At 40.5% G+C, this 26,929-nt stretch overlaps 1 protein-coding gene across 1 annotated transcript in view; it reads left to right on the top strand.

Annotated features, from left to right (window-relative positions):
* Positions 1 to 13,717: 13,717 nt before the first annotated feature.
* atp10a (ATPase phospholipid transporting 10A) overlaps positions 13,718 to 26,929 on the top strand; it is a 49,612-nt gene continuing 36,400 nt past the window's right edge. The window contains exons 1-3 of the mRNA XM_033621198.2: positions 13,718 to 14,341; positions 19,969 to 20,173; positions 23,246 to 23,331. Of these exons, the coding sequence (XP_033477089.2) occupies positions 13,866 to 14,341; positions 19,969 to 20,173; positions 23,246 to 23,331 (767 nt within the window). The 5' untranslated portion in view covers positions 13,718 to 13,865. The remainder of the gene's footprint in view (positions 14,342 to 19,968; positions 20,174 to 23,245; positions 23,332 to 26,929) is intronic.

The raw sequence follows: 26,929 nt of genomic DNA on the forward strand, positions 1-26,929 counted from the left end.
CAGACCCAGAACATGCTGGAGGGATGGCATATCTCATCTGGCCTGGGAACGCCTTCCAGGAGGAGCTGGAAAGCGTGGCTGGAGAGAGGGACGGCCCCCACGACCCAGCCCTGGATAGGCGGATGAAAATGTATGGATGAATTTAGTAGAATTGAATTGAGTGCATGAACAAATTAAACAGTTGATGCTGCATATTGTATGTTGATAGACCTAAGTGATCTGTATTAGCTTTGTGGGAACTATTAACCCTCCACTTCAGAAACTTGCAACTTTGCGACTGTTTCATAATATCTATAAAATCTGAAACGCTGAAGGAGGAACCAGCTCGACTCATTCACTTCATACAACACTGTGATAGTGTTCTAAAAGCTGCCAGGTGCTATAGTTTTGTATTTGTGACTCTTGAGGCTGAAACATTCCCTCACAATATGCTCATACAGCTGAACCATAAATCTATATCTGAATGTCTGATTGTCCAGGACCATCCATAAAGAGAAACGTATCAGACACGTTCAGATGGAGCTGATATCCTGATACTCACACTGAGGAATAAAAAAGATGCAGCTCATGAACTAGATTGTTTAGTTGGCCTCATTTAAGCTGTCTGAACAGGGTCTAAACATTTAGGTTGGAGGAGCTGAGCACAATTTAAAGTGACATGAACACACACAGCTGAAATGTTGATGTTTGATACAAGCATCTGTGTATCGCTGCTGTTAGGACCGCCTCCCTCGTCATTCTTCATTTCAGTTGAGACCCAGCCATGTGAGGTCATAGGTCACCCATAAAACCTTCCTGGAGGATTTCTAACTGCTGCTTGTATGTGTGATAATCATGGAGCAGTCTGAATGTTTCCCTGACACTCTAACCCTAATGAAGCACCACTGAGGACAGCCGTGATGTCTTTGTCTGGACATTTCCTCAAGGTGTCTGTCCAGTGTTCATATTCGGGGGGGGGGGGGGGTGTTACAGACCCAGACCAGTTATCTTATTGGCTAAAATTAGAAGTATCTGTCCAGATTAATGCTCTGACAAGAGGTGACACTGTCCTCCTGTCCCAGATCGAATTTACCCAAAATTAGAGTTTTTCCACAGATGTTCTGAAAACATGATCGTGCATTAATGAACACTGACTGGAGGCTACATGACAAAGTCAAGTCTTTATTGATGTCTTCAGTTGCTGGGTTAATAGTTTTAAGTACTTAATTTTTTATATAATTATTCGGTTTTTATGCCGTGGCTGGAGGAATTATGTTTGCAGGTTGTCCATACGTAGCATTTTCATGCTGACAAGAGTTTAAACATTTATATTTGTATGTGTGATCTAAACAGCTAACTTAGTAACTCAAGTGGGTAGCAAACAACCCGGTTTTATACATCCAAAGACCTATAAAAATGATTTACTTGGCAACCAAACCAGGCTTCTAATTGAGACAGGCCTTTATTTGTCAGAATGTGTAGCCACGCCAGGCTAGTAAAAGAGACTGGGCGTTTAATCGGGACGACGCTTTTAATTCAAGTTTTATGATATGTATTTATTTATGTACGCTCACCCCCTTCTCATAAATGGGATGCTTTAATGCCGGATTTCCGCTGGATGCGTGTCCGTTGCGGAACGGCAGCGCTGGTTATCTGCTGCGTGCTCCGCCATCCGTCAATACCCACCGGCTGCGTTTGCTGTGCGGAGTGGTGCAGCTCCGCCAGAAGACGTCTCGGTGCACTGCTGTGATTAATATCTCCTCGTCCATGGTGTTAACGGGTGAAATGACGTCTGAAAACCTCTGACCTGTTGACTTCAGGCCTGCCTCTGCCCATTATGTAGTTTTCAAGGTGTAGTGCAGGGAAATATGATCCGCCGCGAACACTGTGTATTTTGTTTTGAAAATTAACCAGATGTTTCATCGTGTTTCTGTGCACGACTTCCTGCCCTCCACGATCTGCTCTGTGCTGAATTGCTGCGTCGTGCTCCGGCGTCCGGCAAAAATAGATGTCCTGCGTATCTGTTGCGGAGGGCTCCGGAGTGCCGGAGCTGTGACTGAGCCGGAACGCTGCACAGCCGCAGCCGGTGGAAACACACACATTGACTAGAATTGAATCCTATCGGCTCCGCTGCCGTGCCGGGGCGGAGACGCAACCAACACGCATCTGGTGGAAATAGGCCGTAAGAGTGCCTTGAGGGTATTTTTTTTTAATTTGTCCACTTGGATTCAGAAATAATTGATCAGAATTTGGAGGTCAAAGGTCAAGGTCACTGTGACCTCAGGGCCGTTTCATTGTGAATATCCCAAAATGGCCTTAAGGCAACTTCTTCAAATCTGGCACAAACGCCCACTTGGACTTAATGATGAACTCATTATAATTTGTGGGTCAGAGGTAAATGGTCAAGGTCACTGTGACCTAGCGTCTATCTCATTGTGAATACAATATCCCAAAACGGCCTTAAGGCAACTTCTTCAAATTTGGCGCAAATGCCCCCTTGGACTTAACGATGAACTCATTAGAATTTGGTGGTTAAAGGTCAAGGTCACTGTGACCTTGCAAAAGTCTCATTGTGAACATAATATCTCAAAACTGCCTGAAGAAATCTTCCTCATATTTGGCACAAACGCCCACTTGGACTTAACGATGAACTCATTAGAATTTGGTGGTCAAAGGTCACTGTGACCTCACAAAAAAAATAAATAAATGAATAAATTTTGGCCATAACTCAAGAATGCATTGGCACTAATCTTGGGTGCCCACCTGCCCAGAGTAAAGGGAAATTCGAGATAGGGTCTCTTCTTTGTCTGACCTGTTTCTCTAAGACTGGGCTGCCTAGACCAAAAATGGGTCATGGCTCCATTCTGAATGGACCACAAGTGACTCACCACAGTTTTGTTGTAAAAAAAAAACCCTTTACTTTTAAGTACAATGAATTTCCGGTACAGAGCTTTTATTTTGAAGTGCAGCTTCCTGCTGTAGAGTGAGTGACTAACGGACAGATACTTGACAGAGACGGCAAACTAGCTCGACAACATGGCCAAATGTAAGTATGACGTATTAAAGTGTGTGGACCTTGAACTAAAGACTAAGGAGAAATCTGGACCCTGTAGTTGGACCAGTTGGGAACCACTGGCCTAAACATAACTGAGGTCAATATATTATCAGAGTGAGATCTTTAATCTTGATCTTGAATTTACCTTATAATTTATCCTTCTTGATAAATCCTTTGGGTAAAAACCCACACAAAACCCACAAAAAAATAGATAACCCTAAAATTCTAATCCACTTTCAATGAACAGGGTCGGCTACTTGGCAGCAATGTTTAAAACAAAACTGAGTGTAAATGCATTCAAATGAAACACAGTGGCAAAGCTGCACAGTCATCACTGCATGCTTTTATTTCAGAAGGCGGCAGTTTGCTGAAATGTTGATCTTTATGAGTTATGAGTGTGCAGCTTTTCCTTTCCCTTTTTTTAAATACAATGTTTAAGACACCTACGTATATCGCCTTTATATCTCCTCCTCTGACTGAACACAGAATGAACAGTAAGGGGGGTGTTTGTTTTTTATTGATTACTTTGGTGGACAAAAGCTAAAAATTCCCAGAGAGGAGAACAGACTGAGAGCCCTGCGTATTACACGTACTGCTGATATGAATCTCTCTGCCAGCATTTATTACAGTTACAAGCAGAGACAGAGTTTAACATGTTTGAACAACATTTACATAATGTATCAGCCGGCATGTGTTTGCACATACAGAACACTGTATCGTCGCATCAACACTGCATAAGGAAGTCAAACACGTGAGGGAGTTTAATCCTCCGTCTGCTGTTTCTGCAGCACCAGTGTAATTTCTGTCCCGGGTTATGGATGCCATCTGCAGTAACTGATTACCTTTGTTACAACGGCCTGGAGCCACCGTACATCATCCCAGCAGATTGATCTGCAGCTTCAACAGAATCAGCAGGTTTCCTCCTGACTTACCTGGAAATCAGTGAGCTCGGCAGTTATTGCTTATGTGTGTGATAAATTTAATATCCATCCCGTGGATTCATTATGAAAACAAGGTGAATACAGAGATCTGTGTGTCTGTCCTCATCAGTCTAACTTGACTTGTTTGTACAGCTGGCAACACTGGACTTTATATTATTGATGCTGACATGTAAATGACATGTAACCACCAATTTTATGTCAGTGCATTTCTGCCAATGTGATAAAAAACAAAAGATCCGGTAAGTCATCATTATGAGAAAATTTCTCACAATAATGACATAGTATCTCAAATTAATTACTATTTCAAAATAATGACTTAGAAAGATTATAAAAACATTCTCAAACTATTGACATATCTCTACATAATGACTTAAAATCTCAAAATAATGAGCAACATTTTTAAAAAAAAAAATGACCTAGTATCGCAAAATAATGAGAAGTTTTCTCAAAATAATAACTTAGTATATCAAAATAATGACTTAGTATTAGTATAGTGACTAGGTATTGCATAATAATGAGAAAATATCTCAAAATGACTTAAAATCTCCAATTAATGATAAACCTTTTAAAAAAATGACTTAGTATCTCAAAAATAATGACTTAGTATCTCAAAATGATTAGAAACTTTCTCAAAATAATAGCTTAGTATATCAAAATAATGACTTAGTATGAGTATAGTGGCTTAGTATTGCATAATAACGAGAAATATCTCAAAATAATGTGAAAATATCTCAATATAATGACTTAAAATCTCCAATTAATGATAAACTTTTTAAAAAAATGACTTAGTATCTCAAAATAATGAGAAACTTTGTCAAAATAATAATTTAGTACATCAAAATAATGATTTAGTATGCCAAATAATAAGAAACTCTCAAAACAATGACTTAAAATCTCAAAAATAATGAGCGTTTTTTAAAAAATGACCGAGTATCTCAAAATAATGAGAAAATATCTCAAAAATAATGACTTAAAATCTCCAATTAATGATAAACTTTTTTTTTTTTTTTAAATGACTTAGTATGAGTATAGTGGCATAGTATTGCATAATAATGAGAAAATATCTCAAAATAATGAGAAACATTTTCAACATAATGACTCAGTATCTAAAATTAACGAAGTATTTCAAAATAACGAGAAACCTTTTTAAAATAATAACTTAGTATATCAAAATAATGACTTAGTATTAGTATAGTGGCTTCGTATTGCATAATAATGAGAAAACATCTCAAAATATCAATTTAATATCCCCAAATAATGATAAACAATACTAACTTATTTACAGAACGTTTTGCATTATTTTGAGATACTAAGTCTATTTATTCATTAATCTATTTTTGAATCAATATTTTGAGAAAGTTTTGCATTATTTAAAGACACTAAATAATTATTTAAGATACTACGTCATGACTTACAGAATTTTTTTACATCACATTGGCCATATAATATAATTCCATATAATAAAACGACCTCCTAATAACTTTGGATAATTTGTTTGCATATTTGCTTCAATTTCTACAGACAGTGGGATCAATGTAGTTCTGTTCTTCTCAAACAGGACAGCAGTGAAATGGAGATTTACAAAAAAAGTTGCTACTGTACAACAAGTTGAAGCTGATATGATTCTTTTCATTTACATTCATGGCTTCCCCGTGGTTTCTTAACACCTACAGATTCAGACAAACGGATGTGCCAAACATCGCACCGTCTCTAAGCAACAGGAGAATGCTACTCTCATTATAGACACCATCTGATTCCACAGGCCTCCCAGTCAGACAATCCACATCCAAAGCCTTTTAATTTCTCAAGGTCGAATGTTATGTTCTGTGAGTGAAGAAATGTGAGTCTGTTTGCATAACCTGTGAACACTCTTCACTCTGTAGTTCATATTCACAGTGTGCTCATCAGATAGATTCTTACTGGGTTTATTGAGGTTTGATTTAACTCAGTTTGGGAGTGAACAACACAAATAAAGAACCATGATGGGAGATGATGTATTTGTCATGTAACACCTACAGTATGCTCGTTTATAAAACTCCCTTCTCTGCACCCACACACACACACACACACACACACACACACACACAAACACACACACTGTACATGTGTGCACAGACACATCCTGTAGTTTCCACACTGCACTGGGAGTGAAGCACTTGGTGTGTACTGATTGGAGTATCATGCCCTCTTCTGGCAGGTTGTTTGTTGTCTGTAAAACAGGATGAACTGCAGCTGTGTCTCTGTTAACCTCTGATCTGCTCAGTGTATTTCATGTTAAAGATTTCTCTTCTCTTACACTGTCTTTTTGTTGTTTGTGTTACTGGAAGTTTTTTGATTATTTTGTTTCAATGCATTGTTCTGTTGGGAAACCTTTGATTCTGGCATTCATGTGGATACCACCTGACATGTTCCACCCACTCAAACACCATTGCAGACCAAGTACCCCCCCTCATGGCAACAGTACTCCCCAATGGCAGTGGCCCCCCAGCAGGATAATGCACCATGCCACACTACAAACACGGCTCAGAAATGGCCCAAGGAATGTGACAAAGACCTCAAAGTGTCAACCTGGCCTCCAAATTCCCCAGATCCCAATCTGAATGAGCATCTGTGGCACGTGCCATTAACCCACCTCACAACCCACTGGACTAAATGGATCTGCCGCCAACGCACTGGTGCCAGACACCGCAGGACACTCCCAGAGATCCTGTGTCCATGCCTCCACAGGTCAGAGCCAAGTCCAATCCAAGGAGGCCCCACCTTGAATTAGGAGTACATCTGGGGTACCGGCACATCGCAAGAATCCTTGAGCAGATTGGGACCTGGGAAATTTAGAAGCCAGGTCCACACCTTGAGCTTTTTGTCACGCTCCACAGGCCATTTCTAAACAGTTTGTGTAGTGTAGCATGGTGCATTATCCCAGCAGAACAATGTATTGGAACAAAAATAATCAAAGAAAAAAATAAGAAATTATTAATTTAATTGAATCCTGTTATAGTTGAGTTATAGTTTATGTAGAATAAGTATATATATTTGACAGATGTTACTGACTATTTTACAATATTAAAAAAACATGACTGACGGGTTTGCCTTTTTCAGTATAACAAATGGCACCTTTTTGAATTTAATGAGGGTTCTTCTTTGAACATAGGCATATGTTCAGGTGGCAGTCACTCATAAGGGCCCATTCTCTGCCCAGCATATTGTTGGACAGCCCACTCTCTCTATGGGCCCCCACGTCACAGACCCCAGTGCAGCCACATTGCCTATACTGTCTATATTTACGCCCCTGCTATCAGGTCAACACTGCTTGTCTCGATTCAAACGTCTGTGAGCTGTTACAAGTTCAACTAAAGAGACTTTTACCCTCTAAACTTCTCAGACAAATTTAATCAACAGTTCAAAACCCAATGAGGGAAAACTCACCAGTATTTCCATATGAAAATATGGAAATAAAAAAACACCCCTCCCACCTGCCCTACTCAGACTTTCACTGCCTTAACTTTTATTCTTGTTCCACCAACGTTTCAGGATGGCTTTTTTCATCACTTTGGTTTAGCCCAGAGCGAGGTGTCCCAGCTGACCACTGTCCCAACATTTTACAAACTTGTGCCTTTCACATTTGGGTTGGGCTCTAAAAAACTTCATAAATTGGTAGTGAACACCTTTATTTGTACAGGGATCACATTATTTTCATTATTTCTTTCATGTCATTACTGTTATTTCATCTCAGTACAAACAACTGCATTGAACCCTCACAGCCACCGTAGAGTAAATAAAAACTTTTTTTTAATATAAACAATAGACAGGATATGACTTCAGTGGCCTGTTTCTGAGGCCTTGTGTGATCTTTATGTATGTTGGTGTTACAGAGCTATGAACTCAATGCTCTGATAATGTTCTGATCAACTGGCACATATACAACATGAAAACCCTGATATGGTGAACATGGGAGTCCTAAAATTTAGTTTGAGTAGGAATGTATGTAGAACCTGCAAGTCTGCTCTTTCCTGCTTAGCATTGCCTTGCTACATCTGCTCATAAAATGTTGAGTAAGTGAATGAACATATATCCAGAGTACACACCAACACCATGAGCTGAGAGTTTCTCTTCAAGGGCAGCACATCAAGTCTCTCTGGGAGGGTGCAGTCTTGATGATGTAATTTTTATGTTACGTTGAAGGACACCAGGAGGAGTGAACACAGATGGAGAGTGAACTGGTATTAAAAGAGGGATGGAAGAGTGTCAGCCGTTTCATCACTTCATCTCACGTCGTCATGGAGACGCTAAAAGACTTTTTAATATTCATTATGAAAGCCATGTGTCGTGGACACCAGCACTTTGTGTAAAATAGCTTCCATTTGTTGAATGTTTCTCCTCGGCATTCACAGTCAGACAAGAAATGATCCAGTGTTTTGGGGTGTTTTTTATAGCTTTGAAAGAATGATGTGAAATCCCTGAGCCAGGGCCGGCTCCATTACAGCGAGGATGATGAAGGGGTGGAAAACATGAATATGAACTTCACTCAGTGACAGAATGAAAAGGGTCGACACTCAAAGAGCAGATTTAACATAAAACATGTAAAGGTATTCTACTACAACAACCCTGCGTCCTCATATGAGGACATTACATTTTGGCTTTGCTGCACCATATTCCTCTTTCTGCCTTGTGCGGGATTCATACTTGTGCATCAGCTCTATGCAGAGCCTATGCCAAACCCATTGTGAGCAGTGTTGTATCTGTCACTCTGCAGTTACACCTCCAAAACACTAGTCGGCATCAGGGTTTCTGTGAAGTGTTGTAAAGTTTAGGTGATTCAAAACACACCCAAAACACACATTAAACACACATTAAACATGGCTTAACAGAGACAGTTTCAAACACAAGTACACAAATCAGCTTCACTATAACTCGCAGCATTCACAGACAAACACTTGTCTTTCGTTTCTCCAGTCCTGATGAAGACCAACAGTGGTCGAAACATGTTGGCTTTTTAATGAGTTGGCCATTATATTAAAGGCTTTTTAATCTAATCTTTCCTTCCTCATTCTCATATTTATTTGGAGTGCCTGGATTCTTTTCCTATTTGCAGTATTTTGGAGTTCCCTGATTTTTTTCCAAGAGCACCCGATACATTTTTTGATCTACACTCTACAACCAGTTATCTGTTTTTCAAATACTTGTCTTTATCTGGACACATTTTCCCCACAAATACAACATGCTAACGTTATTAGCACAAGCTTAAAGGCCCGAACATACTCGGGCAGAACGTACGTGGAACGGACTCCGCGGTGGTCCGCGCTGTCTCAAAGCGGACGTCTGCAAGCCCTGTGCACGCAAAGCTCAGATTTTACGACCGCGCGGACTCCGCTCCGTGCACCAGTGACTGCTCGGCATGTATTTTTCACATTGCGGGGATTTTTCACGGATATTTTTACAGGAAACTACAACGCAGAAGTGCTCTCGACTATGAAAGCCCGAATGACTGCAGACATTCCTCGCGGAGTCCGCTCCGCTTACGCCCGAGTATGTTTGGGCCTTAAGGCATTTTACATTGTATAAATTATCCTGGTGGCTAGCAGACTTTTCCTCCACTCATATGAAGCCAGGGACAACAGCAACATTTAACAAATGTTACATTACAAAACTAGAGCACTCGGAGAGCGCAGACCTCCGCCAAGCAGCTCGGATTTCCCGCTATTTCATTATTTTATCCTCTTCGCTTCAACTGATCACCACCAAAATTTTATCATCTGTTCCTTGTCCCATTATCAACCTTTCTTGAAAATTTCATCAAAATCCATTCAGAACTTTTCAAGTTATTTTGCAGAAAAACAGACAATCAGACCAACGCCAGCGAAAACATAACCTCCTTGGCGGAGGTAATAAGGTTTCATCACAACTCACAAGGTTCATTGACAAAACAACTGTCTTATACTAAACATGTTTTCCAAACAAATACAACATGTTAACGTTATTAGCACAAGCCTATGGCATTTTACATTGTATAAATTAGCCTAGTGACGAGCAGAGATTCCCTCTGCTCATATAAAGCCAGGATAAATCACACCCGAGACTTAAAATGTTATTTCGTGGAGGCTTTATTGTTTCTTATCTGTGAAATTAAAGCAAACAAAAGCGTTGTTTCTACTTAAGGAAACTGTTTCAGCTTACAAAAATAGACAGGAAATCTGCGTTGCCATGACGTGTATTTACTTTTCTGGGGAGGTGCACGTCAGGCGAAGGCGTAGGTTTGACACTTGTTTATTTATGCTTAATAATGTTGTAGTTTGATATGGCATAAAAATCTGACAATTGTAGCTGCTGTAACAAGTTCAGAAACTGATAATTTTCTGGAGGAGGCACTTGTCTGAGGACATTGGGACTTTATTATATTATTGCAGCATTTCACACAGGCCAGTTATGTGTAACAGACTGCTCCCACAGACAAGAAGGACGTCACCAGCCAGTGTGCAGCAAAAAAAAAAAAAAACATCACACAGAGTTACAAAACAAACAAATCACAAGGCTTTAAGATATGTTACATTATTTGCAATTTTGCTTTTGCACAGCCATGTTAAGGCGTTGAAATGAACAGTTTGGAGCAGTTTAAGACTTGAGCAATGACCCCTGACCCATAAACATTTAACAAATGTTGTATTGTTTGCAATGTTGTTTTTGCACAACAATGTTCAGACACTGAAATAATCAGTTTTATACTTCATTAGACACTTGTGACTATTAGACATAAATCCATCGTCCCCATGTGAGCACATCTTTTTTTTTCATAAGCTACTTACTGTTCAAAGACAACGCCTAGTTTTATAAACTTATCAGGTTGTTTTAATCCCAAATAGCAAGAAGAAATTAAGAATACATACCAAACAAAAGCTGGGGTCTCAGGAGGTTATGTGCTAACTGCAAATACAATGGTCATAAATTCCATTTGTGGTAGAAGCCAGAGAAAACGTTATCAATCTGTTGAAGCACTTTTTTTCAGCTGCTACTACTGTAACACCAGATAATGACACATGTGAGTGACACAGGAAACACTAGATTCACAAAACCTTATTCTTCAAAGAGGAACAAAAGGACGAGATGATTTTATTTGCAGTTGAGAACCCAATTTAGTTTTGTCCGTATTGTCTGCTTGGTGCAGTAGCTGGGTTTTTGAGGCCAGAGCCGGCCTGTTGTCTCAGATCCACCTCACTCCGCTCATTCATCACGGGGAAACTGGATTGTTCTCCATGCCAAGATGCCACAGTGTACAATCAGCCATTAGTTTTTAGCCCAGCAGCTGGATCCCCCTGTGGCAAATTGCTGTGGACTGCCCTGGGAGAGGCCTTTGATTTATCTCCTCTGGGGAACCTGCTGGCTAAGTGGCCGGTCAGTCTCTGGAGGTACTAATATGTCAGAGCTTTGAGTCTCTGTATACATCTGTATATAATTAAACTTTTTAACTGTATTGTTATATATGTTCACACACACAGGCCCAACATGCACAAACAGTCGCTATACACATCCATTATGTATGGAGAAATGTTAGAGTGAGGGGGCTACCTTACACGACAGCACCCTGTGCATTTGGGGGATCAGTTGGGGGTTTGGTGCCTTGCTCAAGGGCACCTTGGCAGTGCCCAGGAGGTGAGCTGGCACATCTGCAGACACTAGTTGGAAAACGTGTGTGAAAGATTGCAAGAAATGTTACAAAAATGGCTGTTATAATAATGTTTCAAAAAGACAGTTGGATAATGAATCAGATATAGATGCAGACTGTGCTGGGCTGTCAGAGCCTCTGAGACTTAAAGCTGCAGTCATTATTGCTTGGCCACTAGGAGGCGTAAAAAAAAACATATACTAGATACCAAAATACTACCAAAAAATTCCTGCCATTGCATTAATATTTACCATAATCACCTATTTAACATTTTCAATACATCAGGAAAGGTGCGCACAGTCTTTTTTATTACATACTATGACATGACTTTTTATTAATAACATTTTTCTGACCTTTTTTATGACAGACTAACCCTTTACAAAACCTATTACAGTCAACAGTGATATTGCCTACATGACATTCTAGTTTTCCACTTTTTAAAACATTTCAACGTAATGAGTGTTTAATATAATTGTACCTACAGCAGTCAAGCAACAATCTCCACTGGAGTACAGCAACATCACTTGGACAAACCACATGCAGAACTGCAGTACACCATAATACTCAAACTGGTGTTGATAATAACGGCAATTTGTTAAGTTTATTTATGTTTAGATTTTTTTTATATATTGGGAGTTTGTCACCCCCCATAATATAAATATATATATATTTAAATTAGTCTTCACTTTTAAATGCTATAAGCAATGCATTTTGCCCATGGCTTCATCAGGTTTGTTGTAACATACGAAGCACAGGTGCTGAGTATCCTCCATATATGGTTCCGCGCACATACTCACCATCCATGCAAACAACCAGACACACCGCATTACATACACACCCCAAAAGACAGTTTAATTCAACATATCTTTCTATATAAAGGAGAAGGTGAGGAGAGGTCGTGTGAGGGGAGAAGGGAGTGTCCTGTCTTTCTTCAGAATCAGATTCAGAATCAGCTTTATTCACCAAGTACGTGTGTACATACAAGGAATTTGACTCTGGTAGACTTGCTCTCAATGTACCAGAATGGACATAAGTACACAAATGTAGGCAAGAAGTGGAATATACAGAATATACAAAAATATACAGCTATACATCTTACATTCTTCTTCCTGAATCTCATCTAATTGTCTGTAAACAGAGTAAACAAATATTAAATCATGTATCAAAACGTCATAACATATAACATTTGTTCACCATACCATATGTGTGAGTGTAGTTATTTTATGTCAATATGACGCTGGCATGGGACGTTTGGAAGTTGCTGGACTTTGTTTACTAAAGAGTAAACACAAAGTAAACAAACAAAATATCAACATCATCTGTCATCAGGAGTCTGTATCAAATTGGCATTAGATGTGGAGTTTGGTCACCAACACAACCTAAATTCGTAATATGATAGTGTATATAGGTGATAGTAGGGTAGTGTGTGTGTGTGTGTGTGTGTGTGTGTGTGTGTGTGTGTATTGCTTTTGATTTATTTTGTTGTATTAAGATGAGAAGTAAAATTTTAAAATAGAAAATGTAAATAAAAATATATTTTATTCTGTACATATTGTTGCTGTATCTTTGAATGAACGTGTTTTCATTTTTTTAAAAAGATAAAAATAGTCAAATTCCACATTAAATATTCTCCATTATAAACAGATGCTACACATAAAAAAAAAAAAGTTCCCTACCCTTTAAATAGTCTAACTATATTTTTCTGTCTCGTCAAAGTGTTTTATTTGCATAAAAACGGCACAAACTTGTAACACTTTCGATATTGGCTGCTTCCTGTGAGCCTATGTAAACTCCAATAATACCGCGTGGCACTTGGAGACACAAAAAAAACCCAGGTTGGATCGAGGAGGGGCCTACGGGTCAGATTTCCACCGGAGTGCGACCCCTGATCCGCTGACGAGCATCCTGTTTGTGCTCAGCATGCGCGCATGCGCTGATCTACACACACTGCATCAGCACTTTATCAGTGGCGGAGGCCCATCCGCAGGGTTTACAGATCTACTCCCGAGCTGTGGGACGTCCAAGTTATGCCTCCCTACTATCGCAGCATCCTTCCCAGCAATAGGGGAAAAAAAGGAGAAGCCAAACAAGCAAAAGTTTCCTCTGACTCGCGGAAAGAGGAGTCGACATGGATGAAAAGGGGCTGTTTGTGTGAATAAACCAAAAGACTGACGAAAACACGCAGCACACGGTAAAAGAATGATAACATAGCTAGCACTTTGTGTTGTGTTGTATGAGAGGAAAACCTCAACTGTGGGAAAGTTTGAAGGCAGGGACCGCGGCTATGGCGCGGGACAGCGAAGACCCCGGGATGGCCAAAGCTTCAAAAGTCAAACGGCAAAGAAAGAAGAAACCCAAGGAGAACAAAACCCGGACTGTCCACGCGAACATACTGTATGACCACGCCAAAGGGGAGGAAAACCCAAACCGACACTATGCAAACAACAAGATTAAGACGACCAAATACACAGTACTGTCTTTCCTGCCAAAGAATCTCTTTGAACAGTTTCATAGGTTCGCCAATGTTTACTTTGTTTTCATCGCTTTGCTGAATTTTGTTCCAGTGGTCAATGCCTTTCAGCCAGAACTGGCCCTGGCTCCTGTAGTTTTTATTTTGTCTGTCACTGCCATCAAAGACTTATGGGAGGACTACAGGAGACACAGGTCGGATAAAGAAATCAATCACATGGATTGTCTGGTCTACAGCAGGTAAGTTGGGCCTGAGCACCAGCAGCCAGCAGTGTCCAGCTGCTGCTTGTGTGTTTGGTTATTTTCTCCATCATTGTACAAACTGTCCTCCCCCCAGTGCATCTCACGCACACTCACATCAGCTGATGAAGCAGGCTAGAAACAATCAAGACACATTTACTCCACTTTATTGATGCACACTTAACCTCACGCTTGAATCCTAAGCCAGATATTCCTCCTAAGCTGCTCCAGGATGGGAAGAAATAACATCCAGGCCTCAGAGTCAAACCTGGCATGAGGCTTATATATCACATGTGGAGCCCAGAAGTCCAGAAAACCTCCAGTTTGCAGCCCACCTTTCTGTCACAGAGGTGTGAATCTGTTTTCTGATACTCCAGATGTTGCCTCAGTGCTGTCATTATTAATCACGAGTCAGTTTGTTACCTGACAACCTGTTTCTCTCCCAAGCTTTCTCCACTACCAACTATATTCCTGAGCCTGTGTGTGCAGAGCGTATTTTGCTAATGAAAAGCCGCACTGTCGCCCATGCACAGAGCATAATTCATGCTCATCAAAAGACTCAGTGTTTAGTGGCTACACAGTTTTAGCTAAGTCTTGACCCAAGTTGTTCTGTCAAGGTTGGACATAATTGAATCTTCTTGTGCTGTGGCAACATTGTGCAAAACATCCCCTTTTCTTAACCTGGCAACATCTGACATGACTGCATCTGGAGAACTTTTAACCGCAGGTGAGCTTTAAAAAAAATAGTTTACCTAATAAAGGTCATTTTACGACACACTGCTGACATGATAAAGCAGAAGGAGGTTGTATTTATGATATGAAATATTCCAGTTTTATCATAAAATGCTAATATTTACAATTTCTGATAGATGGAAACATGCTCTGGTAAATGTTTCCTCCCATTTGTCATGACTATTTACTTCAAAGGATACCTCCTAAATGTTGATTACAAAGACAAAATTGGCTTTACTGGAATGTAAATAGTTTGCTCTTAATCTGCTTTACATCTGCTGGTGCTGTCCAGAAACAAGCCGGACTCTGGGTCACTGAACGCAGCACTCTAACCACAACTAGCTGTTTTCTGTCAAAGCTGATATATTCCTCTATAACTGGATAATTAATTAGTGATGTGTGTGGGCCATATTTTCTCTGCTCTATTTATTGGAGTTGTTTTGTAGTCATGCACTCAGAATAAAAGATACATTTCACATTGAAGCAGCATTGAAGGACAGACTTCTGTCTGCAGGCATAATTCATTTTCATCAGATAGACTGTCCTCGTTTCACTCGCCTTTGTTTGTTTGTTTCAGAGAATAATTCCTGTGTCTCAGAAAAACTAGCGTTGAAACAACAACATAGTAGAGCATATTAAAGGGATAGTTCAGATCTTTTGAAGTGGGGTTGTATGAGATACTCCATATCAGTGTATTATATACAGCTCAAAGTGATCGGCATGCCCACAGTTTCTATATCAGTTTGAGTATGCTAAATTTAGAATATTTTCACCCCTTTACCTTTGAGTCAGAAAGTCCCGAAGTGGGGCTGTATGAGATACTTATCCATAGTCAGTGTATTATCTGCAGTAGATGTAGGTTGGCACACCCCTAGTTTGGAGAAGCAGGCTGGAGCACTACCAGTGTACTACTGTGAATGTTTGACCACCTAAAAAAATCAATATCAGTGTAAGTGTACTATATTTAGACAGCGATTTCCAATGTGAAGCTGATGCAGTCAGTGTCACTCAAAATAGTAATTTAACATCACGGAACACAGGAGCTGCTGGTTCACTGCTGCCTCGATCCGTTAGTTTGTGTTATTGTGTGACTTCAGCATTTGAAAGAGTTCATATTCACACAATAACACAAATAAACTAACTGAACAGGGCAGCTGTAGACCAGCAGCTCCTGTTTCCTGCCAGCTAAAATCACTGTTTTTGTCAGTGGAGTCTGGTGGCTTTGACGAGAGCATCGATTGCGGAGACTTTCTTTGATGGAAAAGCAAAGCGGTGAAAATATTCTAAGTATAGCGTACAATTTAACTGATATTGATTTTTTTCAGGTGGCTAAAATACGTTTTGCTGCTGCCTTCATCCACATTGGTACATTGCCTAGCTTCTGTGTTGACACTACTCCCTGCTCCTCCCAACTGGGGGTGTGCCGACTGTTACCTATCATAGTAATACACTGACTATGGATAAGTACCTCATATAACCCCGCTTGAAAAAATCCAAACTATCCCTTTAAAGAATCTTAAGATAAAAGACACACAGCTGTTGTGAATTTCCCGGATTCGGCACTGTTGCACACATTTTAGCAGTAAAGTGTTAGTAGTAGCCGTGACGTTTTTTAAACAAAGATCACCAGTAAGAAGAGCGCTCGGGGATATTCCCAGCAGACATAATACTCATAGATACACATCATGGTATGTTATGGTTACAGTGGGCTATGTACATTTCATAAAGTGTGACCTAAAAGATAACAAAAACCACATGCTCATTAGATTCACACATATAAGATGTAAATTCACCCGAGTGGGTGTTTACGTGTTTGCGTACACTTTCTCAACAGTTTTTAAAATGTGTTTTAGAGTATCTACAGTATCTTTTTATCACATAAAAGATGTTCCTTGTTCTTCAGACAGCATGTGTTGCACTCAGCCGAACAGTAGAAACTAAATAGGGCTACAACTAACAGTTGTGTATTTATCTGCAGGGCTCCATTAAATCAAAATATTATCATTATATGCAACAATATCCAAATCACAGGAAGTGCAATTTTTTTATGATGGTAAAATATGTTACAACATGACAGTACAAATAAAGCATTGTGTTGCTACAGAGGGGCACTGACCTACAAATCATATTCCAGAAGTGAGGAAACATGCTTGTTTGGTACAGACCTCGGCAAACATCACACCATCATCATTTTTGTATTTTTTGTGGTAAAAATGAAAAGAAATTAACACTCCTACTAGAAGTGTGACTCATATTGCAACTGCAGTATCTGTCAAACTAATTGCAATATGATTTTTCTTATTTTCATATCGTGCAGCCCGATTATTTTCTCAATGAATTGATCATTTAGTCCATATAAAGTCAGAAAACGGCATAAAATGTTCAACGCAGTGTCCCAGAGCCCAAAGTGATGCTTTCAGATTGCTTGTGTTGTTTGACCAGCAGTGCAAAGACATTAATTTTATCATCAGATATGACAAAGAAATAGCAAAACCTCAAGTTAGAGGAGCTGAAATCAGAAAATGTGAAGCATTGTTGCTTTAAAATTGACTACAATGATGAATCAATATTCAGAATAGTTGTAGATAGATTTTCTGCGACTTTGAGATTTACAGAGTTGGAAACTTTGAGCAAACCCACACCCAAAATGAGCCACTTCAGGGGTAGTTGACAGAGGTGGAGCACTCGAGGCACAAATCTGAAGACTTGAGGCTTGCTTGACTTCGAGTTATGACTTAAGACAGATGACTAGAAAGGATTTGAGTTTTTTTAACTATACATATTTTCATTTTTCTAGATATTGAAAATCTACATTTTGATTTGGAAACATGATTGGATGATTTCTAATGCAGTGTGTGCAAACCTGCCCATCTACTAGGACGTGGCAACCCAGCAAAGGCCGGCATGGCAGCGATCATACAGGGCGCTAGTCCAGAAATAACAAGTTTGGATTCAAGAATTATGTTGTTGATGACGATAGTAATAAAAGAGCAGTTATGCAGGGTCAGCAACAACAACACAACATCCAATGTCATCTGTCACTACAAAACTGAAAAATTAGTATGTGAATGTGTCTTTTTAAGTAACTTTTTTGCTCATTAGCTTGGGAGCCATTAGCTTGAAAGCTAACGTTAAGTTTAATCTATATTAGACTTGCCTTTTGAGTCAATTATGAAAAACAAAAAATGACTTATTCAATGCAAATATCATAGATGACTGTTGTGACCAATTGTGACTACTTGTTTCACTTGCTTGGGCGGGATGGTGGTTCAGTGGTTAGCATTGTCACCTCACAGCAAGAAGGTTCCGGGGTGGGAGAACCCTTCCGTGCAGTGTTTGCATGTCCTCCGCATGTCAGCGTGGGTTTTCTCCGGGTCCAAAGACATGCAGGTTAATTGGTGACTCTAAATTGTCCGTAGGTGTGAATGTGAGTGTGAATGGTTGTCTGTCTCTATGTCATGTCTCATGTGTCAGCCCTGTGATAGTCTGGTGACGGGGTGTATTCCAGGGTGTACTCCAGGGTGTACCCTGCTTCTCACCTAATGTCAGCTGGGATAGGCTCCAGCCCCCCTGCGACCCCTAACAGGATAAGCAGTTACATAAAATGAATGAATGTTTCACTTGCTGACATCTGACATTGCATATTAAGACATTTTATGATCATGTTTAAAATTTCTGCGTGTTTTAGTTTAATATAAAATGGCTAATTCCATATATGATTTTCTTACCTGGGCTTTTAACTGTTCCGCTGTTAATAAATGTGGGAACTGGGCTCAACCATCAGAATTTCACTTGACTTGATTCTCACCACATCCCATAACTTGGGACTTGCTTGAGACTTGTGGATGGAGGACGTACTTCCTCCCGTCTGCTCGTTGATCAGCCAGCATTAGTACATCAGTTAGTATATTTGACCTTTGTAGGAATGCCTGGCTCTACTTTTACTGCAGCAACAAACTTTACAAATGTGGGTCACTTATTTAACAATCCTGCGGTCCAACCTTTTCAGATCTCTCGTTTGCCCTCAGGCTACGGATCCATTTTCAGGCAGAACAAAATAGTTATAAGAAGACACGTTACAAGTTTTGATTTTGTTCTGTTGACCGTCTGACTGTGGAATATAAAGAGCATGGAAAAGGCCTGATTTTCACTCTGTCACCATGTGCCTTTCAGTGACAAAATTCAAGGGAGGGAATGTTTTTATATACTCGGATGTGAGTCATTAATGTCTGGGAGGGCGGGTTGTTATGAATAAGTAACATTATGAGTGTTTTTCCATTCACTTCTTGACTGTTGTTTGTAGCTTGGCTGTATGCATTATTTAGCGTATTTGCTACCAGGAATATTACATTGTTCAGAAACTAGTAACCATGAGTGAATTCCCTCCATTCATGGGTGTTTCTGCACTTTAACAGTTGGGAGTGCAGCAAGTTCTTCAAAATAAAGGCATCATTGACAATATCCCAGCGTGATACTGCAAACTAATTTCTGTTGACGTGGACTGAGAATAGGAAACCCTAAAGAGATTCAAAGTTACAAAGACAATGTTGTGTGATAAGTGGGATTGTTCCTCCTAAAGTTTGTTTAACCCTCCCAAAGGTCTCATCCCATCCACCTACATCCCAAATCTGGATATAATTCTGTGAAAATACAGTGTTATGTTGCTGCTAACCTACAGTTAGGGTTGTGTTTTGATGGACATATTGAGAGGCATCTGGGAGTTGGTGACACCAGCTTTAGCATAAACAAACAGGCTGTCCTCTTCTATGCATATGTGCTGTCCCTTACAGATGTATGGAAGTGGAGCTGAAGTTTCTGTATATAGAACCGCTAATTATTGAAAACAATAGCTGTGCAGCTCACACCAGCCGCTTGCCCTCTCATTGTTCTGGCAGAGTGGAGAGACGCTATGTGGAGAAGTACTGGAAGGAGCTGCGGGTGGGAGACTTCATCAAGCTGCGATGCAACGAGATTCTCCCCGCGGACGTTCTGCTGCTGAGCTCCAGTGACCCCGACCGCCTGTGCCACATCGAGACTGCCACACTGGACGGAGAGACCAACCTCAAGCAGAGGCAGGTCGTCCGCAGCTTCTTTGATCTGGTGAGACAGCCACCCGTTTTGTCTCCTGTCTTGTCATGATTGGGTCTGTGTGAGAGGATTGTGCGAATTTTGTTTATGGATGCAAAACTTAACCCGTCCTAACACTTTCAATTTTAGCTGTGCTTCCAAAGTTAAAGTACTTGTGTGATAAAGGAGCACTTCACTCCAAAGGATGACCATTTGTATAAGTTGAATTCATGCAGAAAACGTTTTTCCTGCATGTCTTTACAGTGGGTGAAGAATCTAAAAACAGAAAATTCTTGATGAATTGAAGTCACAGGGGACCAACAAAGAAAAGGGGCAAAGGGCTGCCTGTTTGGCAAGTACTGAGCATACGACTTTATAAATGTGACTTGGATTATACTGCACAAGTTGTGTGAGAGTTCGTAAACAGATGTTTTTAATAGTTTTGCTGTTGTGAAACGCAGACTCCTATGACTTACATTCATCAAGAATTTCCTACATTTTTGGATTCTTGGTACACCATGGAGACATTCAAGAAAGAAGCATTCCTTTAAATGATTTTTGGCCAATTGGAAACTTGCTTTTACTTAAGTAGTGGGCACACAGCCATACTGGAGATGCCAACAATTTTACCACTCTGTATTTTAAAAGTTGTATTTTTGAAATTGTGTGTGCAACTCAGTTACTAATACCAATTTTCACACAACATATTTTTGCTACTGGTGACAGTAATTCAATCCTAGTTGTAGAATGGTAAAACTGGTCATTTTGATAACCTGCTAATAATCATTAAATAATTTGTCAAGTGAAAATACGAAACATGTTTGTTTGTAAAAAGTAGAACAGGGTGTCTACAGGTCCTTAAAAAATCTTAGAATGCCTTAGATTAATTTTATAGCTTAATATAAGCCCTTAGAAAGTCTTAAAGGGAAATTTCGGTTTATTTCAACCTGTCTCCTATCGTCCTAAACTTTTTTCAAGTGACTAGTGACATAAAAATAATAGTTAGCATGTTAGCCGTTAGCCTAGATACAGCCGGGGCGCATAGTAGCGTCAGACCTGTTAAAACGTAAGTGAACAGGCATACTTAAAGTGCAAAGTTAGTCCACTAAACAAGCTTTTTTTCCACAAAGACCGCCTCATATCGTTAGGATAAATGTCAGAGAACATATAGAAAACGACATGTAAACGTGTTGTCTTACCTTACCGGTGTGCTGCCATGTTTGTTTACCATTTAGCTCTGCTTTCCAAAGCGCGGCCGAAATATATCTCGCGAGCTCTAGATAAAGCCCAGCTGGATACTAACGTTACTCCAGGTGGAGGTGTCTCGTCCTCGGTCACATCCAGACCTTGAAAATAAGGCTGCAACCGGTCCCATTCCTTGCAACAGAGGCATTCCTCTTCTGTGGGCACTGGGGCACAGCATTCCCAGGTACACCACCAATCTCCAGAGCTACGCAGCCTTGCAGCAGCCATTCCTCCTCTCTCGTCCTCTACCTGTTGCGCCTCTCTCTCTCTCTCCTCCTCCGTTCTTTAATTTCACGAAGCTCTTCGTCAGTGCATTCTGGCTCAAATAAATAAGGGCGGCCATCAAACTCTGCAAAATCAAATTCCTCCTCCACAAAGTCGAAGTCTGGCAAAAAGTCAGCCATTATTCTATAAATCTTTCATAAAATAAATGAATGAACTTTTCAGGCTACTGTCCGGTTCTGCCTTCCAGCTGTTGCTGCTTGTTCTCGCAAGATTTCAGACACGGTATGAGATCACTGCTTGTTCTCGCGATATTTCGGCCGCGCTTTGGAAAGCAGAGCTAAATGGTAAACAAACATGGCAGCACACCGGTAAGGTAAGACAACACGTTTACATGTCGTTTTCTGTATGTTCTCTGACATTTATCCTAACAATATGAGGCGGTCTTTGTGGTAAAAAAAAAGCTTGTTTAGTGGACTAACTTTGCACTTGAAGGTTGCCTGTTCACTTGCGTTTTAACAGGTCTGATGCTACTATGCGCCCCGGCTGTATCTAGGCTAACGGCTAACATGCTAACTATTATTTTTTATGTCACTAGTCACTTGAAACAAATTTAGGACGATAGGAGACAGGTTGAAATAAACCGAAATTTCCCTTTAAATTGTCTTAAATTCAGATTAGTTGGGTCTTAAATGTTTTCGGTCACATTACCGTGAAACTTTCTGCAGCCTGACAGACCCAATGATGAACATGACAAAAAGCTCAAGGTGTCGACCTGGCCTCCAAATCTCCCACACCCCGTTCTGATTGACCATCTTGGGATGTGCTGGTACCCAACCTCACAACTGACAGGTCTCAAGTGATCCAAAGCCAGCACCTTGGTGCCAAACACCACAGGACACCTTCCAGAGGTCATGTGTCCATGCCTTGACATGTCAGAGACAAGTCCGATCCAGGGAGGCCTCACTGTAGATTAAGGGTACCTCTGAGGTACCAGCACGTCCCAAGATGCTGGATCAGATTTGAATCTAGGGAATGTGGAGGCCGGAACGATGCCTTGAGCTTTTTGTCATGTTCATCAGGTCATTCCTGAGCAGGTTTTGTGGTGTGGCATGGCACATTTTTCTGCTGGGGGGCCACTGCCATCAGGGAGTACTGTGCCATGAGGGGGGTTACTTAGCCCACCGCAGTGTTTGGGTGGGTGGAACACGTCAAGTGGCATCCACTTGAATGCCATGACCAAAGCTGAACAACAAGCACCTCTTATTAACTGCACCTCAGGTCATCTGGAGGGGTAAATAATAAAATACACTAACAGGAGTCCATTTGGGCCACACAAGGTAGATCTTTTTGGCATCAATGCAATTAAATGACTTTTACACTCAGACTACTTGCCAGTTTATCTGATACAGTCTAATACAGCAGCTCAGTTTTTGTTGAAACTGGAGGACGTCAACTGGATGATAATTTCCGAGGCTGCTGTTTGTGATGTTGTTTAATTGTGTTGCACTTTGTTGAGCCATATTTCTAATGTTCAGGCTAAATAAAACACCTCTAGTGTAAGTGCATTTAAGCCAAACTGAGAAGGGTGCTGTCTACTGCCTGAATAATCAGCAGGTTTTTTTTGTCTGTTTGCAGGATTGTGATTTTGACCCCTTGAAGTACAACGGCATCATTGAATGTGAAAAGCCCAACAACGACCTGAACAGATTCCGAGGCTACATGTGAGTGCTCAGCTCTGTGTGGTGTGTGGTAGACGCCTGCCCATCTTGTGGCGGGAAAAACAACTGCTCTGAACCCAACTTTGTTAACTCACATTCAAGGTTTCAAGTTTCATTTTCATTTCACTGTAAATTGATGCAGTTGTTTTGAGCAATGTTTAGCTCCAAAATGGAAATAATGTGAAACTGCGGTCTGTCGACAGGCCAGGAGTTTCCAACTTATAATTATGACTTAAACAGTTTTTCCAAGTCGAGATTACGATTTTGCCTTCTTGGGCTGTGGTTGCAGCGTTTTGCCTGTTTGACCATGCACGTTTGAAGGTGCGTATGCTTCCTCATGACCAGAATAAACTGCTGCTCTTTGCTCATTACTGAAGCCGTAGACTGCTGTGCCAGCCTGAGGATTCAACAACATCTTAGCCTCACTCTCAGCTGATTTCCTGTCTTATACCTCACTTCCTTTTTGTCTGTGTTTGCAGTAGAAGTGCTTGAGGGTGTGTTTTGAGATGCAGTGGACATACTGACAGAGATGGGAAAGCTTGCCTCATCATATCCTGTTGCCGTACTTTGTCCCTGTCCCTTATCAGACACGTTTTAGCTCATTCCTTTACAGTCTGTGGCTGTTGTACTAACCAGTATGTGAGTAGTGACACCTGTTCATCTACATGTAATGTTTCATACTGGTCATCCAGCTTTGATGTCACACTTCAGTGCCAGTTTACTCACCAGAGGTACTTATAAGCCTGTAGTAGTATGACCTCTTCTGTGGAGCTGTGTCAAGTGTGAAAGTAACCGTGGTGATGTCATCAGGGTTATCTTGGCTTGATTTTGGAAACTAAACATTTGGTAGTGAAGATTACAAACTGGAAGTGTGGGAATTGAAAGACATGGGCATTTGCTAGTTGAGGTGGACTAATGAAAGATACTTTTGAGTTGCTTTATGGGAAATGTAGGATCTGGTGTTTTTGGAGCTTGATCCATACTACTACACATGTCAAGTCTGCCTCTTTGATTTTAACGTTTTTATCAGTCTCTTGTGAGTCAAGTCAACACTAAACTGCTTGAATATCCTCTAGTTTTTTACTTTGCACATTATTCAAAGTCTCTGTGGTTGTCTGGCAACTTTATGGTGATGACAAAACTCCAGGGCCCATATTCACAAAGAATCCTAAGACTAAAAGTAGCCCTTAGTGACGTCATTTTAAGAAAAATCTTAGAATTCCTCGAATTCTAAGATTTTTCTTAGAATTTTCCCTTAGTAAGATAAAAGTTATTCACAAAGCCTCTTAGGCCTTAAGAGAGCTCCGAAGGTGAAAAACTGTTAAGAGGAGGGAGGAGGACTTTTAAGAAGCCTAAGAGTGTCTTAAACAGAGAAGATGGCGGAAAGACAGAGAGGAAGGAGAGATATTCTCCGTATATTGAAAGACAGTGATTTAATAAGACGCTACTGGCTTGATCATGCAGGGATAATGTTTGTGGTTGACCTCATCAGGGATGACCTTACTTTTCCCACCCAGCATAGTAATGCAATAACGCCCGCTTTGGATTGTAGCACGTACCAGCGCTTCTCACACTCATCGCTTGTGCATAAAAGGAGAGGGAACGACGCATTGATTTGTCGGGCAATGAGCTCCCAAGTCTGCCTCTTCCCTTGTGCCGTGATCCCGGGACTGAATTTCCCTCTTAAAAATCCTTTGTTCTCCACCTCCTCACTAAGATAAAAGTTTCTGTCCCCTCCTTGCTCAGAGTTGCTCTCAGAAACTTCCTGAATCACTCTTAAGCTAAGATTCCTTGCTAGGAATTTTTAGGCTAAGTTAGGAGCTCCCTGAGAGGACTCTGAGAATCTTTGTGAATACGGACCCAGGAAGTCACTCCGCAAATAATTCAGCACATAAAACCACAATGTGACATTTAAACACTTCAGTTTAAACGAGAGATATCTCGTGTTTTATGTCATAACCTCTTTTTAGAGGTTCTGGTAGACAGATTTTGTTCCCTTCTGACAGGCCCCTGTTTCTAGTCTTTATGCTTAGCTAGGCTAACTCAGTGGTTCTCAACTGGTCCTTAGTCTTTGACCATGTGTTTGAGCTAGTTTGCATTTGAGTCCCTTTGCCACTTAAAAATAAAAGCTCTGTGCTGGAAATTCACTGTACTGGAAAATAAAAGTATGTTGTTTTTTTTGTTTTTTGTTTTTTTTTGGTTGTTTTTTTACAAACTTGACACATTTGCGAGTCACTTGCAGTCCATTCAGAATGGACCCATGGCCCACTTTTTTGACCGTGACCCACCAGTTGGGAACTACTAAGCTAACTGTCTGTAGCTTCATATTTATGTCCACAGATTCTGTATAAAGATCGACGAGATGACAGCTCCCCTAAAGGGCTTGGCAGTAGCGGTTGCCATTACCTTTTTGAGATATTGGCAACCAATTCTTTGCCTTTGGTTGCCATCAGTGGCAACAACTTTTTAACATAAATGAGACAAAACAGCAAAACGTGCACCCCAGAATGATTCTTTTTTTATTACTTGTTGCATCAGTGATATTTATGTTTTGCTGTTGCAGTCAGAACTAGAACCAGACAATGCTGCATGTACGTTACTCATGTGTGCACAGGCTTCTGTTTTAGAGACAGTGACACTCTGTACAGTATCAGACAAACATTACAGTTTCTGTAATACACTTTTAAACATTCTTGTATGTCACATGTTTATTATTGAGCTAACTGTATAGTATTTAATTACTCAAAATATGAGGTGATTAAAAATGGCAACCAGATTTTTAGTTTTGGCAACCAAAAGTTGATGCCAGCGCATGGGATCCATACTAAAAATGTACGCACGGACAAAAGCCAAAAATGACGTGCCAAAAAATATTCGACAATTTCTACACATAGGCTTCCATCTCACCATTTGCGTCGTCAATTAACTGTCTCCAAAATGTTTGTAACCATGGGTCAAAGTTTCTCCCATCAAGTCTGTTTTTATAGATCACAACTTTTCCCTGAGAAGTGGCGGACCCCTCTTTCAGGCCTCCTTTTGTGCGTACGCCATATTTCCAGACTGACAACCACTTTTAAAAGCTAGTGTTGATCCCTGTGAAGCCAAACATACTGATCGCTTCCTGGTGGCCGGCTACAGTGCAGTAACCAGCCCCCTCCATGTTAGATGGAACATGAGCCAAACTAAAAAATCAAAGTACATGTTAAATACATTACTCCAAGGATGGATTCTATCATTTAAGGTTGTTCTTGTCGTGCTGATGTATGTTGAAATTTTGGTTTGGTTTTGATTGCTTTTGATGCTATAAAAAGGGGCTGTGATGTCATGATAGCTCTGATTGACTAGCGATTGATACGAGCAGGTGGGACCTTGATACCATGGTTTCACCCCCTGATAAATAGTGGGCAAACTCTCTGCCTCCGAATGACATCACCAGTGCAAGATGGCAGCGCTCGTATCGGAGATATTTTGACTTTGTTTTTATGCAGTCGGAGGAAGTGATGACGCACCATCCATCTTTATATACAGTCTATGGCACAGACATGACAATGGTGTCAATCTTCTCATCTTACTCTCAGCAAAAAAGCAAATACCATTTCCC

This window comes from Epinephelus lanceolatus, chromosome 6 (genome assembly GCF_041903045.1).
Source record: "Epinephelus lanceolatus isolate andai-2023 chromosome 6, ASM4190304v1, whole genome shotgun sequence".
Classification (NCBI taxonomy): domain Eukaryota; kingdom Metazoa; phylum Chordata; class Actinopteri; order Perciformes; family Serranidae; genus Epinephelus; species Epinephelus lanceolatus.